General features: G+C 45.0%; 1 protein-coding gene and 1 non-coding gene across 2 annotated transcripts; both read right to left on the reverse strand.

Annotated features, from left to right (window-relative positions):
• Positions 1-296: 296 nt before the first annotated feature.
• LOC147003830 (small nucleolar RNA SNORA48) lies at positions 297-437 on the reverse strand. The gene has a single exon (XR_015047709.1). It is a non-coding gene; the product is annotated as a small nucleolar RNA SNORA48 (small nucleolar RNA).
• A 12,449-nt stretch (positions 438-12,886) lies between these two features.
• On the reverse strand, positions 12,887-16,606 carry Dppa3 (developmental pluripotency associated 3). Its single transcript, XM_085839602.1, has 4 exons — positions 16,433-16,606; positions 14,218-14,450; positions 13,713-13,748; positions 12,887-13,172 (listed from the first exon to the last, which is right to left on the reverse strand). The coding sequence occupies exons 1-4, from the start codon at positions 16,518-16,520 to the stop codon at positions 13,077-13,079; spliced, it is 453 nt and encodes a 150-aa protein (XP_085695728.1). The 5' UTR covers positions 16,521-16,606; the 3' UTR covers positions 12,887-13,076.
• Positions 16,607-16,993: the final 387 nt, after the last annotated feature.

Here is a 16,993-nt window from a genome sequence, read left to right on the forward strand (position 1 = left end):
GTACATACACACTCACTCACATATATACATGCTCATAATTTAAAAATATATTATTTTGGGGCTGGGCAGTGGTGGCACACGCCTTTAATCCCAGCACTTGGGAGGCATAGGCAGGCAGATCTCGGAGTTTGAGGCCAGCCTGGCCTACAAAGTGAGTTCCATGACAGCCAGGGCTATAAAGAGAAACATGGCCCACTTGTGCCGTGCACTAGAGGGCAGGTCTGTGGGTGGCATAGCAGTCTGTAGGTCTCCGTTTACATCTCTCTTCAGTGGGCTGCCTGGATTTGATCTGATTTTGATGAGTCCTAGGCACAAGACAGCTTTGGCCAATCCAGGCATCAAGTTAGGATGAACAAAGGACTGCCTTCTGCTCTGCCCCTGACCGATATAAGAACTCCACTACCAACAAGGTGTCTCTTTACCCATTGCCAGGGGGAGCTTAAAGTGGTTTTTATCTTCATTTTCCCCAACAGATAAAGATGGTGAACACATTTTAAGTGTCTCCTGAGGAGGCAGAGGCAGGTCTCTGAGTTCAAGGCCAGTCAGAGCTATATGAGACCCTGTCTCAGACCAAACCAAACCAAATCAAAAAGTGTCTCCTGGGCTGGTGAGATGGCTCAGTGGGTAAGAGCACCTGGCTGCTCTTCCAAAGGTCTGGAGTTCAAATCCCAGCACCACATGGTGCCTCACAACCATCCGTAACGAGATCTGACTGCCTTTTCTGGAGTGTCTGAAGACAGATACAGTGTACTTACATATAATAAATAAATAAATAAATAAATAAATAAATAAATAAATAAATAAATAAATCTTTAAAAAAAAAAGTGTCAGCCGGGCGTGGTGGCGCACGCCTTTAATCCCAGCACTCGGGAGGCAGAGGCAGGCGGATTTCTGAGTTCGAGGCCAGCCTGGTCTACAAAGTGAGTTCCAGGACAGCCAGAGCTACACAGAGAAACCCTGTCTCGAAAAACCACAAAAAAAAAAAAAAAAAAAAAGTGTCTCCTAGCCACAGGCATCTCTTCCTTTGAGAACTTGGTGCTTAGTTCAGGGGGGTGGGGCCCTTTCCTAATTGGACTGCAAAGGTTCTCTCCTGTCCTGAGAGCTGCCCTTCACTCAGGCTCCTTTGCTGGGAAGCTTTTGAGTTTTCTGAGATCCCACTTGTTAACTGTGCATCTTCTCGCCTGGGCTACTGGAGTCCTTTGTAGAAAATTACTGCCAGACTAGAGATGATTGCTGTTCTAGAGGAGGGTTCAAGACCTGGGAATGGTGGTGCACACCTTTAATCCCAGCAGTTAGGAGGCAAAGGCAGAGGCAGAGGCAGGCAGATCACTGGTCTACACAGTGCGTTCTAGGACAGCCAAGGACAGAGAGTTCCTGTCACAAACAAAAGCATTCCTAGAGAGCACATGTTGTTGTTGTTTTCTGCCTTCACACAAACTGTAAAATTGTTTTATCTACCTGTGAACAATGGTCCTGGATTTTTTTGGGGGGGTGGGGGTCCTAGTCAGGGTTACCATTGCTGTGATAAGATACCATGACTAAAGCAGTTTGGGGTACACTTCCAAATTACTGTTCATTAAAGGAAATCAGAGCAGGAACTCAATAGGGCGGGAACTTGGAAGCAGGAATGAAAGATAGACCATAAGGGTGGGGGTGGGGCTGCTTACTCTTGCTCCATATGGCTTGCTCAGCCTGACTTCTTTCTTTCTTCCTTCCTTCCTTCCTTCCTTCCTTCCTTCCTTCCTTCCTTCCTTCCTTCCTTCCTTCCTTTCTTTCTCCCTCCCTCCCTCCCTCCCTCCCTCCCTCCCTCCCTTCCTTCCTTCCTTCCTTCCTTCCTTCCTTCCTTCCTTCCTTCCTTTTCTCTCTCTTTCTCTCTCTCTCTTTCTTTCTTTTTTAATTTTATTTATTTAATGTATGAGTGCTCTGCTGCACATACATCTGCCTGCCTGAAGAGGGCATCAGATTCCCCTATAGATGGTTGTGAGCCACCATGTGGTTGCTGGGAATTGAACTCAGGACCTCTGTAAAAGCAGTCAGTGCTCTTAACCACTGAGCCATCCCTCCAGCCCTCAACCTGGTTTCTTTTCTTTTCTTTTTTCTTTTCTTTTCTTTTGTTTGTTTGTTTGTCTGTGTGTGTGTGTGTGTGGTTTTTTTTTTTTTTTTTTTTTTTTTTTTTTTTTCGAGACAGGGTTTCTCTGTATAGCCCTGGCTGTCCTGGAACTCACTTTGTAGACCAGGCTGGCCTCGAACTCAGAAATCTGCCTGCCTCTGCCTCCCGAGTGCTGGGATTAAAAGTGTGTGCCACCATGCCTGGCTCAACCTGGTTTCTTATAGAACCAGAACCACCACCCCAGGGATGGCACCACCCACAATGGACTGGCTCCTTCCCCTATCAATCACCAATTAAGAAAATTTTCTGCCAGCTAGCCTACAGTCCAGTATCATGAAGGTATTTTTTTGATTAAGGTTCCCACTTCACTGATGACTTTAGCTTGTGTCAAGTTGACATAAAACTACCCAACACAGAAGGGGTTTGAAACAGGGTCTCACTATATAGTTCTAGCTGTCCTAGAACATGCTATATGATCAGGTTGGTCTTGAACTAACAGAGCTCTGTCTGCCTCTGCCTCCTGAGTGCTGGGATTAAAGGCTTATGTTGTTATGCCCAGTGGCCTTGGAATTTCTACTGGAATTACATTGAATTTGTAGATTACTTTTGGGTAGGATGGCCAAGTTCATAATATTTATTCTTCCAATCCATCAGCATAGAAGGTCTTTCCATTACCAGTGTCTTCCTCAGTATGATGGCTAACCTTGGTTGTCAATATGTCTGACATGTCTGAAAAGAGGGAACCTCATTTCTCAGTGGAGGAAGTGCCTCCATCAGACTGGTCTGGGAGGCATTCTCTTGATTTGTAATTGACAAATTACAGGGCTCAGCCCACTACAAGCAGTAGGTGACATCCCTGGCCATCTCTGCTTCAGTCCTTGCTTCCAGGTTTAAAAAGGAGTAGAGATCTCCCTTATCTGGAGGTCTTGAATCTAACTTCAGACTTCCCACACACACACTCTGAGGCTGGGGTTACTAAAGGCCACTTGCCAGAAAAGAGTAATCAATTGTCACATGGTTCCTGTGTCTCCTTTTCTCTCCCTTCTTAAAATTCAACAGTCCACAATTACCCAGGACCTGGGAGGAAGGGATTCACTTTCCCTGACACACACTGCTGAAATGATGATTTTTGCTTTGTAAGCCTGCTTGTTCCTTTTTTTTCTGGGAAACGTAAAAAAAAGTGTATGTCTGCTCTTCTCCCTGAGTGACCAACACCAGAGCCACCCAGAGAGCATGTCTTGAAAAACCAGGGGAAAAGAAAAAAAAGAAAAAAGAAAAAAAAGCTTAGTCCCAGAGAAGGTTTTGTTTTTTAAGGGTAGGAATGAAAAGACTACCCACAGGGTAATCATATAGAAAAGACTATGACAATACTGCCTACCTTATATAAGCTATGGCACATCTCTAGTTGGGGCCTGATTTCTTCTTTTTAATTAGGTATTTTCCTCATTTACATTTCCAATGCTATCCCAAAAGTCCCCCATACCCTCCTCCCTACCCCCCTACCCACCCAGTCCCACTTCTTGGCCCTGGCGTTCCCCTGTACTGAAGCATATAAAGTTTGCAAGACCAATGGGCCTCTCTTTCCAATGATGGCCCACTAGGCCATCTTCTGATACATATGCAGCTAGAGACACGAGCTCTGGGGTACTGGTTAGTTCATATTGTTGTTCCACCTATAGGGTTGCAGACCCCTTTAGCTCCTTGGGTACTTTCTCTAGCTCCTCCATTGGGGGCCCTGTGATTCATCCAATAGCTGACTGGGAGCCTGATTTCTTAAGCATTAGCTAAAACCCTATTGTATGATAAAAGAGAAAATACTGCCACAGACCACCCCAGTTGTGCATGGGGGTCCCTGGAATAAGGGTTCTTGTAGCTAGGTGGGTAAGGATTTGGCGGTGACAAACAAAAACAAACACAGAGACAGTTTGAATCTGAGTGTATTTTGCAACTCTCAGGCTGGGAATTTTATACATTAAAAAGACCAAACATTACATTGCTAAGAAACTATATCCAGTGAAACAGTCACAGATACCAAAAAAAAAAAAAAAAATCATCTGGCACAGTAAAGCACAAGAACCATCCAAGCATTCCAACTCTGAAACTCTGTATTCAGTGAATCACAAGCAGAACAGGTGACATCGTTATAAACCATCAAACTATAACAGTTCTAAAAGGATGCATTCAGTGGGGGCTGTCGTCCAAGGTTAGTGGCGTGTTTCCAGGAGCAGGTTAATACATCTTTAACAGTCAGTGCTCTTAACTGCTGAACTAACTCTCCAGCCCCATGGTCAATTATTATTTAATATCTAATGCCTGATTTTTTAAAATAAATCTTCAATGTATAAATTTAAACTATTTTAATTCTTTTTAATTAAGGCTTTCTTTACCATATACCAAAATCCACCTCTGATGACACACGTGTAGCCATATGAAAATTTATTGTTGGGAAAGCTCTTATCTATCATAATAGTTTTGTAAATGATTTAGAAAGTAAAGCGTCGCCGGGGGGCTTTAATGCCAGCACTTGGGAGGCAGAGGCAGGCAGATTTCTGAGTTCGAGGCCACCCTGGTCTACAAAGTGAGTTCCAGAACAGCCAAGGCTACACAGAGAAACCCTGTCTCGAAAAACCAAAAACCAAAAAAAAAAAAGAAAACGAAAGAAAGTAAAGCATTGGTTTCCCCGGGGATAAGGTCATGTTAGTGGCCCCATCTCTAGGGATGGCTTCTTACCCATTATTCTCACTTAAGATCTTGGCCTAGGCTACCAGGAACATGTAAATAAGAAAAGGAATAAGAGAAAACAAAACAGATAGATTGCCATAGAACTATGGCTCAATATTTTTTCTCTGGCGAAGAGTTCCACAACCGGTTCTAGGAGGCCTCCCCCTTTTGAGGTCAATCGCCTCAGTCCATGGAACTTGTCACACAGATCCTACTGGAGGTGGTGTGGCAAAATACAGAGTTCTGTGTCTTGGAATTCTGGATGTATTCCTTCCTGGTCTGCTGGTCCTGTAACAGTACAAGGATGAGGTGTTCAAAGCCACCCATCACTATTTAAGAAGCTGGAGGCCAGCCAGGAGGTGGTGGCACTGGACTTTGATCCTAGCACTCTCTGGAGGCTGGATCAAGAGGCTCTCTGAGTTGGAGGCTGGGTGGCAACGAGGATGCAGACTTGCCAGCAGGTGGAGCAGATGAAAATTCACAAGACAAAGATGGTTAAAAACATAACCAAAGCTGGATCTGGAGTAAGGATTACTGTCACCATCCAGATTTGAGAGAGCAAGATGACTCCTGCATGATTTTACAACTGAGAGAATTCCTGGGTTGGCAGCCCTAAAAGCAGATGCTGTATTTACCGCCAACATCAATATTTTAGTAAAGGCTTGATCTCAACAAAGGGTAAATAACGTGTCACTGTCCGGGGCAATTCAAATCAGCTAACACAGTATCCCTCTGCATGAACATTCCGCAGAACTCCATGATGCTTCAAGCCCGGGATGCTTTGGGCCAGCAGATAGCAGCTGTGGTGAGGTAAAGGCTTTCACCCAAGTCTCCTTCTGCTCCTTCACAACAGCTACTGACTTGTAGCAGGCTCTCAGCCTAGGGAAGGATAACGACTTTGAGATTCTAGGATCGACTTAAAAAGGGCTGAAACCAGTTGTCTAATACCTCAAATGGATATCCTGTTGTTCCTCCAGCATACCTTTCAGGGTTGTTCTACCAAAATTTGCTTTTCAAAACAATGTGCTTCCTGGGGCTGGAGAGTTGGCTCAGCTGTTGAGAGCACTGGCTGCTCTTCCAGAGGACCCAGGTTCAATTCCCAGCACCCACGTGGCTGCTCACAGCTGTCTGTAACTCTAGTTCCAGGGGACTTTACATCCTTACATGCAGGTAAAACACCAATGCATATAAAATAAATATCAATATAATATAGAATAAAAAAATTTAAAAATCAACTCTTAAAGAGATGTTTCATGTTATTGCATGTCGAAGCCTTGTCAGGGTTTCAGATGTATCTTAGCCAGAAATAGTGAACATCCTGAGACGACGGCTTCTGAAACCGATACATTTGGTATCATTTGGCCTTTAGGCTTTTACATCTCTTGACATGGAAGAGGAAGACAGCTGCACACTGTGGCTTAAGAAGCTACATTTTATACCAGATTTGTGTTTTACTCAGAAGCCAAATGTTGAAAAAAATGTTAGTACATTATTGCGTTTTTTAATTTTTCCTGTTTTGATTTCAATTGTACCCTGGCTGAAAAAAAAATCAACTTTTCATGTTTATAACAGTGGGGAATTAAAAAAAAAATGTCTACAACCTTTCTCGTAAACCGTTGGAAGACTTCTTGGGGGAAAATTTAAAGGTGTCTTCACAGAATGTGAAGGTAGGCAGCTTTGTGGTATCATAACCAGACGCTCTAGAGAACCTAGGGTTTCAAAACTTTGAGGCTAGAGTCCCTCACCCTTGTTGCTTTGGGGCCTGTGGTGAGGCAGCGAGTCATGTGGGAGCGTGGGTTGAGAAATGACTCACATCGTGGAAACTGTGCAGCAAAAAGAAATGAAAGGGTCAGAGTCTCCGAATTGAGGCCACACCCTAAGTGGCCTGACTTTCATCGGGCTACATCCAGAAGTCCCACCAATTCCTGATAGTTTCATGGTTGATATTTAAGCCGGACACTTACCAACCTTGGGAGACCTACAGAGCTTAAGTTTGGACTAACACTGCAGTGAAAAGAAAAAAAATAAATAAATGAATAAGAAGTAAAAAAATTAGCCAGGCGTGGTGGTGTACACCTTTAATCCCGGTACTTGGGAGGCAGAGGCAAGTGGATTTCTGAGTTTGAGGCCAGTCTGGTCTACAGAGTGAGTTCCAAGACAGCCAGAGCTACACAGAGAAACCCTGTCTCGAAAAACAAAACAAAACAAAACAAAACAAAACAAAAACCAAGTAAAAAAATTAGGCCAGGCATGGTGGTACACAGGCTGAGAAACATGAAGTCTCTCAGTCTGAGGCCAGCCTGGACTGCATAGTAAGACCAGACATAAAATAAATATACACAAATTAGCATATAAAATAGAAAGGCTGTTTTTGTTTGTTTGTTTGTTTTCGAGACAGGGTTTCTCTGTGTAGATCTGGCTGTCCGGGAACTCACCCTGTAGACCAGGTTGGCCTCAAACTCAGAATCCGCCTGCCTCTGCCTCCCAAGTGCTGGGATTAAAGGCGTGGGCCACCACCGCCCAGCGCTGGAGAGATGGCTAAACTCTTAAGAGCACTTACTACACAGCCGTGAGAACTGGAGTTTAGGTCACAGCACCCCTTGACCAAGCCAGGCATCCCAAGAACAAACCTGTAACTCTGCCTTTGAGGAGGAAGGGAGAGATAAGCGGGACCCTGTGCTGGTTGTTTTCCAGCCAAGAGGAGAAAACCAGTGCTGGGATTAAAGGCCTGCGCCACCACGCCCCGGCTCATCTCTGTTTCCTGACTGCAGAGAAAGACCAGCTACAGGCCACCGAAGCTCCTGCCTTGTTAGGGTCCCTGCTGATGCTGTACCATTGAGTGAGCCAAAGAAGGAAGGAAGGAAGGAAGGAAGGAAGGAAGGAAGGAAGGAAGGAAGGAAGGAAGGAAGGAAGGAAGGAAGGAAGGAAGGAAGGAAGGAAAGAATCTTGATATTTCTTGTAACAGCAGAGACCCAGTGCAGGTGCCTTGGAAGCCTCTGCCTTAATTGTTTAATACCAAAATTTAAACATTAAATAACAAAGTAGACCAAGATATACAACACCTGAAAAACTCCATAGGACAATTTGAAAAACAAGATTCTCAAGCCAGGTTATGGCAGTGCACACCTTTAACCCCAGCACTGATGAGGCAGAGGCAGACACAGTTGGAACTCTGTGAGTTCCAGGCCAGACTAGCCCTGTCTTTTTTTTTTTTTTAAAGATTTATTTATTTATTCTATGTAAGTACATTGTAGCTGTCTTCAGATACCCCAGAAAAGGGAGTCATATCTCATTACTGATGGTTGTGAGCCACCATGTGGTTGCTGGGATTTGAACTTAGAACCTTTGGAAGAGCAGTCGGGTGCTCTTACCTGCTGAGCCATCTCACCAGCCCGACCCTGTCTTTCTAAACCAGAAAGAGAGAAAGAGAGAGAGAGAGAGAGAGAGAGAGAGAGAGAGAGAGAGAGAGAGAGAGAGAGAGAGAGAGGATGAGAGAGGACTTTAATCCCAGCACTTGGGAGGCAGAGGCAGGCAGATTTCTGAGTTCGAGGCCAGCCTAGTCTACAGAGTGAGTTCCAGGACAGCCAGGGCTACACAGAGAAACCCTGTTTCGAAAAACCAAAAACCAAAAAAAAAAAAAAAAAAAAAAAGAAGAAGAAGAAGAAGAAAGAAAGAGAGAGAGAGAAAGAGAGGGAAAGAAAGAGAGAAAGTAAGAAGGAAGCAAGCTTTTTTAGCAGAAATGGTTTTTCATAATTGTCCAGGACTTCATTTGTTACTTTTAGAAGGAGATCTCGGTGTTGTATTAGGTGAAAAATGTTTTTATGCTAATGATTCAGGAGTTATATAGGGAACTGTAGACAATTGTTCAGAAAGGCACCAAGGCTTCTAATTCATATGAGTGTCTCTTCTCCTGGTCCCCATGGCTCACCACGCTTTTAACTGGCAGATCTGGCCCTATCCTTTCCCTTCTCAGGGTCACGATTGGCCCCTGTATCTTCAATTGACTAGTAACTTAAAATCAGTCCTTTTAAAATTATAGCTCTGCAGGCTCCTGATAGCCTGTACCTCAACACAAATCAACGCTCTGATTCATTGGATCAGCAGCCAGTCAGTAGAGGATATGACAGTCAGAGAAACTCCATTTTGAGCTAGGTGTCCAACTTAGCAATTAATGACTGTTTGCCCTAGACTCCAATGTCTGGAACATGACTTCCCAGAAAACAAGCCTGATGTAGTGACGTCCCCCACCCCAAAATGAGCAGCCATGACCATCTGCCTTGTTATAAGGCTGACTAACCACTGGTTGTCTTTGACTTCTGTAATTTGCTTATGCAGACAGCCAGGGGATATTTGGGGTCACCCTGACTACTTGGCAGAACAGACCAGCTTTTTGCTTGCTTGCACAGATATTGAAGGTCGTCTGTTGGTTTACACCTTTAAAAACCCTTCCATGTCCATAGCCCTCCGGCACGACACACCTGAGACTTGGCATTAAGGCTGTCACCCTACTGACAACAAACAGTAAATCCTTTAATTAAAATTGAATAGAGTCTGTGGTCTTTATCCCAGGGTTCTCAAACTCCATAAAGGTTAAGAGCACTGACTGCTCTTCCAGAGGACTCAGCTTTGATTCTCCGAACCCATGTGGGGGTTCACACGATCTGTAACTCCAGTTTCAGGGGATCTGACATTCTCTTCTGGCTTCCATGGGCACCAAGCATGCACCAGATATACGGACATACATGTAAGCAAAACATCCAAACCAATAAACTAAAATAAATAAATCTCAAAGAAAACTTCAAAACCTTAAAGAAAAAAAAAAAAAAAGGCTAGAGCTGTCAACGATGCATATTCAGGGTGAAATAGACAAGAAAAGGGCAGACAGTCCAGCTTCGTCTTAGTTGCCAAGGTGTCATATCTAGTCAAGACCATTTGAAAATGGCTGACCAGGACCCCGATGAGTGTCTGGAGCCAGGCACACACTGTATGCGCTGCCACTTAAGCGGCATGGGAAGCACACATTGTCAAAATTCTTGTCCCTGGTTACAGAAAAATACAGGGGACCAGCAACAGGCTGTAAAGAACAGACTCTGCCTCTAGGTGGAGACAGTTTCTTGTCTCCGCTTGTCCGCCCAGAGGCCGACTCAGGGAACTGGCTAAAGGACCACCCCTAGGAAGGTGGGGTTTGCTTTTGTTTAATTCTTCTCGCTTATGTTAGATCCGGACTGTGGTTTCACCTCCTTCCTCTCCTCCCAATACTCCTCCCCCACTACCCCCAGATCCTCTCCGCCTCGGATTTTCTTTCAGAAGTCCGGTTCTCAAAATAATACCCTTTTCAACCACGCAGTGGTGACCCACGCCTTTAATCCCAGCACTGGAGGCAGAGGCAGGCAGAGACAGGCTTAGACAGGCTTAGGCAGGCAGAGGCAGAGAGGCAGAGGCAGGCGGATCTCTGTGATTCTGAGGCCAACCTGGTCTACACAGTGAGATCCAGAACAGCCAGGCCTGTTACAGAGAAACCCTTGGGGGGGGGGGTAAGGGGGGAGATATACCCCCCTCCCAAAATGTTATCTGCTTTTCATTTCCAGAATTCCTGCCCCAGCTCACACAGAGCAATCCCTACCAACCCTTGAGGTTTGTCTGGGGCAGCTTACTTTTCTGAAGCCTGTCTCAGGACAATTGTTCTTCCTCCTTTTCATTCAGACCCTGGCAGAGCCTAAGTATGCTTTTAACTCCTTCAACTCAATATTTCGGCCAGTGACTTCTTTTAGTGCTTTCCTCCTGGTTGTGCCGGTGTCTGACGCCAGGAGGCTAACCTGTGCCACCCTGTCTCAAGCAGCATACCTAGTTTTGTTTTTAACGCTAATAAATTATCCTTAGACATGTTTGAAACCATCCCTAAATTCTTTGATTTAAACTAAGAACTCTGAGAGGGGCCGGACTTTGGCGAGCTACGCCTTTAAGCCCAGCGCTAGAGAGGCAGAAGCAGGTGAATCCTTGGATTCAAGGTCAGCCTGGTCTACAGAATGAGTTCCAGGTCGATCAGGGTTACACAGAGAAACCCTGTCTAGAGGTGGATGTTCGGGGGAAACACTCCAAGAGGACCTGATTTTTCAGGTATCTGGTAACTCTTTCCTGTCTTCTCATTAACCAGAAGGTCTAGAATGGATGTTACATAGCAGATATAGTTAGACTAATTACTCTAAATAGAAAGCTGGTTTCTTTAATGAATAGCAAAGGAATGAAAAATGACCAAGTGGAAGCAATTTGTTTGCACCTTAAGTTGAAAAACCAGGTGGGGGTAGCATGCCAACCAATAGTCCCAGCATTTGGAGATCCTCAGCTAGAGAGAATAGGCCAGCTTTGGCTACAGGTGAATCTGTATAAATAATGAGCTGAAGCAGTCTGGGATTCTGCTCGGGCAGTAGAGTGTTTGCCTAGTGCAATAAAACTATTCCATATCCACTATGTAAAAATTACATCTTAGCACTGGAGAGACATTCAAGGTTGCTTAGGGGAGGAGGAATTACTTTTAAGCTAAAGGGAGGTTTTGGTAATGAGAACACACAGGCCACTCTGACCCAAATCCTTCCTGAAGACATGGCCAGAAAACAGATGCCAGCAAAAGAAATGCCAGTGGTCATTGCCCACATTTAACTGTGGGAAGAGTTCCCTGACAGTGAAATCCAGGAGAAACCAACTCCTCAGAGCTGTCCCCTGAATGCCACAGACACACCAGTGTGCAGGCAAGACACACACACTTAACTCCAAGGGCAACTCTAATTTTTCTCACCTTATTGAACACATAGGCTAGGTTTTATATATATGGAGGCAATATACAACTGCAAGAGAACCCTGAAACTTGAGGGCTTTCACTTCCTTTCAGGGCAGAGGTCATGCTGCCTACACTGATTCTCCAACTCTGTAGTATTTCACACATATGGAGATTGGAGGACAAGCTAAAGTAGCTAGGGATCAAAACATTCAGATAATTTCTCAGCTTCCTTTATAATGAACCACCCAGAACATTTTATAAAATGAATAACACTGGGCTGGAGAGATGGCTCAGCTAAGAGCACTGACTGCTCTCCCAGAGGCCCTGAGTTCAAAATCCCAGCAACCACATGGTGGCTCACAAACATCTGTAATGGGATGCCATGTCCTCTTCTGGTGTGTCTGCAGACAGCTACAGTGTATTTATATGTAATAAAAAAAAAATTTTTTAAAAAATTGTCATTAACTGGTGTAAGTGGAATGTACACAAAAGCTCATTGGCCTAGTCTTAAAACTTTAAAAAAATATATTTAAAACATCTCATGAGTTCTGGATTGGAGAGGTAGTGGTACAAACCTTTGATACCAGCACTTGGGAGGCAGAGGCAGATGGCTCTCTTGTGAATTCCAGGCCAGCTAGAGCTGAGGTTACTGTCTCAAGACAAAAAAAACCTCCTGGAAAATGTGATAATGGACTACAGCTCTGCCGGGCATTGATGATCAATCAGCACCTTCACACTAATGAAGGGGGTTGAGGCAAATAACCTGCCAATTAGTGCTTGACTCAATAGACCTCCAGATCACCTAGAACTAGTTTTAAAAAATAAGACAGGGACTCATAGACTGACTGTCCTGGGCTATAAAACCAGACTGGTCAGAGATCCACCTGTCTCTGCCTTCCAAATGCTGGAACTAAAGATATGTCGGTCTCTACCCCTAGCCAACACATTACACCTATTGTCAAAGTTCTAATTTAGGCACAGTAAGAGATTTAGTCTTTTTTGAGATAAGGTTTCTCTGTATAGCCCTGGCTGTCCTGGAACTCTCTGTAGACCAGGCCTGCCTCTGCCTCCCAAGTGCTGGGATTAAAGGCGAGTGCCAGCACACGCCCGGCTGAGATTTAGTCTTTTCCTACTTAATGTACAATTTTGTATTTCTAGAACTGTACAGTAGCCCCTACTGTGTAAATTACAAAGAGTCAAGCTAACAAAAATGCTTTTATTACAAATTTCTGGAAATTAGAAAGTACATACTCCAAATTCTATTTACATTATCCCTCAGCCCTGGGCCTCACAGCTTGAGGCTTCTAAACTTCACATAAATCCGGATTGTCGTACATCCTATATACAACTTAAAGGTTAACAAGTTAGATTTCTCAGCACCAGAAAAAGTTTAATCTTAAACAAAAAATAGCTTTAACATCTGTTGTGTGGCATCATGGACAGCAAGGGCAGCATACAATGTAAACTGTCCTAATTCTTCCCGATTTTAGCATTCTCAGAGGGATCCCATCTTTGATAATGGCAGAAAGTGCAGAGACATCTGAATGGCTCACTGTCCCGGTCAAACTGAAATAAATAATAGGTTAATCAGGATATTGTAAACCCAATGAAACAAATCACATTTATCTATTGTTTTAATTTTAAGTACTGCTTCAATAACCAGACTTCCTGGGGGCTGAGAATCTTTTCCACGTACTCCCACGTACTCCCACATACACATTCCTTGTCTAAATCAAACAATGAAACAGACACCTAACCATCCCATGCATTAAGAGTATTTATTGGGACTGGAGTGATGGCTTAGAGGTTAAGAGCACTGACTGCTCTTCCAAAGGTCCTGAGTTCAAATCCCAACAACCACATGGTGGCTTACAACCATCTGTAATGGAATCTGATGTCCTCTTCTGGTGTGTCTGAAGACAGCTACAGTATACTCATAAATATAATTTTAAAAGAGTATTTTACCTCTGGTGGCCCACACCTTTAATCTCAGCACTTGGGAGGCAGAGGCCAGCCTGGTTTACAAAGTGAGTTCCAGGACAGCCAGGGTTATACAGAGAAACCCTGTTTCCAAACAAAACAAAAAACAACAAAAAAAGTATTTACCTCATTTCCTTCAAGCCTTTTTTGTCTCTGCTCAATCTTCAAAAGAAAAAAAACAAAATTATTCAAAACTATCAAGACCTACTATAAACACCTACTTTGTGAGAAGTTGTCACTGCTAGGCTCTGTGAAAGCAGGGGCAGGAAGATCACCCCAGTTTAAGGCCAGCCTGGTTTATAAAGAGTAGGTCCACTTCAGCTCTGAGATCTAGTCTAAGTTAGCCCTGTAGTCCCAGCTCTGGAGAAGAGGCAGGACTGTGGATTGAATTGGAGGGCCAGATTAGACAGGGAGTGAGTCTTAACTTTCAAACACCTAGTGCTGATGCTCATTACTGCGTATATGTATATGTATATGTATATAGCTCAGGCCAGGCTGACTGCTTAGTAGAGGATAGCCTTGGAACTCGATTCTCTCCATCTGCGATTTACAAGCAGTCACTAGCCTTGTCTATATTCTGAGGCTGGAGTTGCTCTTAGGTCTAACAGCCCTGTCCACACACGAAACTCACCCGAACAAGTCTTCTCATCTTTGCTATAGGGTCTTTCAGCACCGACAACAAAGTGCGGACCCTTCTCTTGGGAAAGGCGCTTTGAACTTCCCTCCGGATTTTTTCACTCTTGTTCTCCACAGGTACGGCTGCAATGCGGCTCCGTAGACTGCGCCGCCGTGCGGACCGCCTGACACCGGGGTTTAGGGTTAGCTTTTTCATGACCTTTACTAGTGTTTCTGGTTGTAGGACCTCTGAAACAGAAGACACTAGTGAGGCATAAAGGCAATACACCCCAGAGAAAAACAAGCAAGTGGATACTCCCTCTTCCACAGAGGAGTCAACAAGAAGCAAATCATATGCACGGGACTTAGTCATAAACCCTAGTGCTTGTGTAGAGATCCACTGAGCTACTTTACTGTGGGTTGTTCTGTGTAAAACGATGCAGCCTGTAACTCTAGTTCAGAGATTCTGAGACCTGCATATTCTCCTTCTCCACACCCCCGCCCCCCTTTCTCCCATAGACTCTGCAGCCAATTGTGCTGCAGGAATGTGGCTCAGCTGGAGGGCTTCCCCAGTAGTGCCTCTGGATTCAGCTTCAGCTCTGGAAAACCTTCCCAAAACTGGCTGTTCATTTTTCCACCTAAATCTAACTGACCTGCTCAAATGCTTCTGGACAGCTATGTAACAAGGGATGTTGCCAGACAGTGGTGGCGCACGCCTTTAATCCCTGCACTTGGGAGGCAGAGGCAGGCGGGTTTCTAAACTCCAGGTCAGCCTGGGGCTACACAAAGAAAGTCTTGAAAACAGTCTCGAAAAAAAAAAAAATGTTGGGAAACCAGCCTCGCTCTCCCCATTTGAATCGTCCACACGCACTAGATGGTCTCATCTTATACAGAAAACAACGCTCCTGGAAGAAAGGCAAAGTGACTCCAAGGCTGAGGCAGGCAGGCAGCCAGCCAGCTAGCGTTTCTGCCTCCGAAATGCAGGGATTCAACTCTGTCAGTTTGGATCTAGCCTAGCCTGGATAGTGGGTTTTAGGCCAGTAGGGGCTGAACAGCCTCAAGATTTAAAAAGCTCCCAAACAAAGGCTAAAGAATTATCACGTGGAAATACGGAGGTCCGGTGTAATTGGCAGATTCAAGGCATTTTTTGTTTTCTAATCAGACAGGAGGGGAGGGCTCCTCTCGAGCCACGCCCTAGACCGGGAGTGCCCCGAGGCAGCCCCTCTGACAAAGAATCAACTGCAGCTGGGGAGTGGGGATGAGTGGGCCCATGTAGCACACGGCTCAGCCTATCTTGGGCTCCCCTTGAATTGCCATTTACCTAAAAAGGATATTTAGCTGGAAAGAAAGTAGATGAGAATAAGAAAAACCCAGGTTCAACTGAAGCTTAAAAGATTCCGCTGTAGCCCACCGAGGTGGCACTGCCTTTAATCCCTGCACTCGAAAGAGAAAGGCCGATCCTCCGGAGTCCCAAGCCAGCCCGGTGTACAGCGTCCTAGGACAACCTGGGCTACACAGAGAAGCAAACAAAACTGCGGTGCTACACAAGGGCCGGCATGACACTGCACACTTTTAATTCTAAAGCTTTGGAGGCAGAGGCAGGAGGATCGAGACTGAGCCCAGCCAGGGCTACAAGGTTGCGTTCCAGTACATCTACTACCACCGAGTGAGGTCGTCTCAACCAAGATTTCTATGCTAAAAACACAAACAACGCCCCCCCACACACACACACACATACACTGCAGCCCACTCCGAAGCCTTTAATCTTTAATTCTAGGATTTGGGATGCCATTCTGGATTGCATAGGGAGTTCTAGTCCAGGCACTGTTGCCTCAAACACCAAATCATAAATATTTTAAAACAAAACAAAATAAAAACACCGCGGAGACCAATTGCTGATGAGGAAATGTCACCCCGCACCATACAACCCAGTACAGCCCAGAACGTGGTCTTATGAGTCTTAAATTTAAAAATCCCGCAACCGAGATGCCAATCTCAACTCCCTCCCGGTTCTTTTTATCTATATGAACCAGCATTTTCACCCCGAGGAAGGTGTATATTCTTAACCATCATCTCTGGCTTGGGTTTGCACTCACAACAGATGGCCTGAAACTCCTGGTCCTCCACTGAGTCACTGCTGGGCTCAGTGATACCAGCCTCGTGCTAGCTGAACGAGATGAGAAGGGAGGGCTTCACAAAACCCCGGGCAGAAAGACTGACGGCCGGCCTACCTGTATCATCGAATGAGTCCTCTTCATTTGTCTCCTGAGGAGTTTCAGGGTCCTTCATTGGGTCGACTTTCTCCGATAGTTCCTCCATGGCGATGTGATGGGCAGAAGCCTCAAAAGCTAGCTCGGAACAAGATTGCTTAGTCTTTGAAAAGACCTAAGACTTCCAAAACCCAATTAGCAGTCAGTCCGGGAATGGAGTCTGGTTTCCTTTTATACAGCCGAATCTACCCCCAGGCTACTTTAATGCTAATGAAGCAGTGATTACAGGATTCACCTGAGCTACACCTTTAGACGGTGGCAGGGCCTTTTTACTGTAGGATTCCCCTTTGTCTGCTCTCTGTTAAAACTAACCCTGCGCAATCCCAGCCAGTTCCAGGGAGGCTGAGGCAGGTGGATCTCTGAGTTCTAGACCAGCCCTAGTCACAATATGGAAGGAAAAAAAAAGACTACAAACCGGGCAGTGGTAGTCACCACGCCTTTAATCCCAGCACCTGGGAGGCAGAGGCAGGCGGATTTCTGAGTTTGAGGCCAGCCTGGTCTACAGAGTGAGTTCCAGTCAGG

This window comes from Mus caroli, unplaced genomic scaffold, assembly GCF_978045245.1.
Source record: "Mus caroli unplaced genomic scaffold, Mus_caroli_1 scaffold_7, whole genome shotgun sequence".
In the NCBI taxonomy this organism is placed as follows: domain Eukaryota; kingdom Metazoa; phylum Chordata; class Mammalia; order Rodentia; family Muridae; genus Mus; species Mus caroli.

Coding starts and splice junctions, on each gene's coding strand:
- Dppa3 (XM_085839602.1), bottom strand. CDS start 16,520: ATGGAGGAACTATCGGAGAAAGTCGACCCAATGAAGGACCCTGAAACT. Junction 14,451..16,432: donor GGACTCATTCGATGATACAG/GTAGGCCGGCCG, acceptor CTTCTGTTTCAG/AGGTCCTACAACCAGAAACA. Junction 13,749..14,217: donor AGATGAGAAGACTTGTTCGG/GTGAGTTTCGTG, acceptor TTTCTTTTGAAG/ATTGAGCAGAGACAAAAAAG.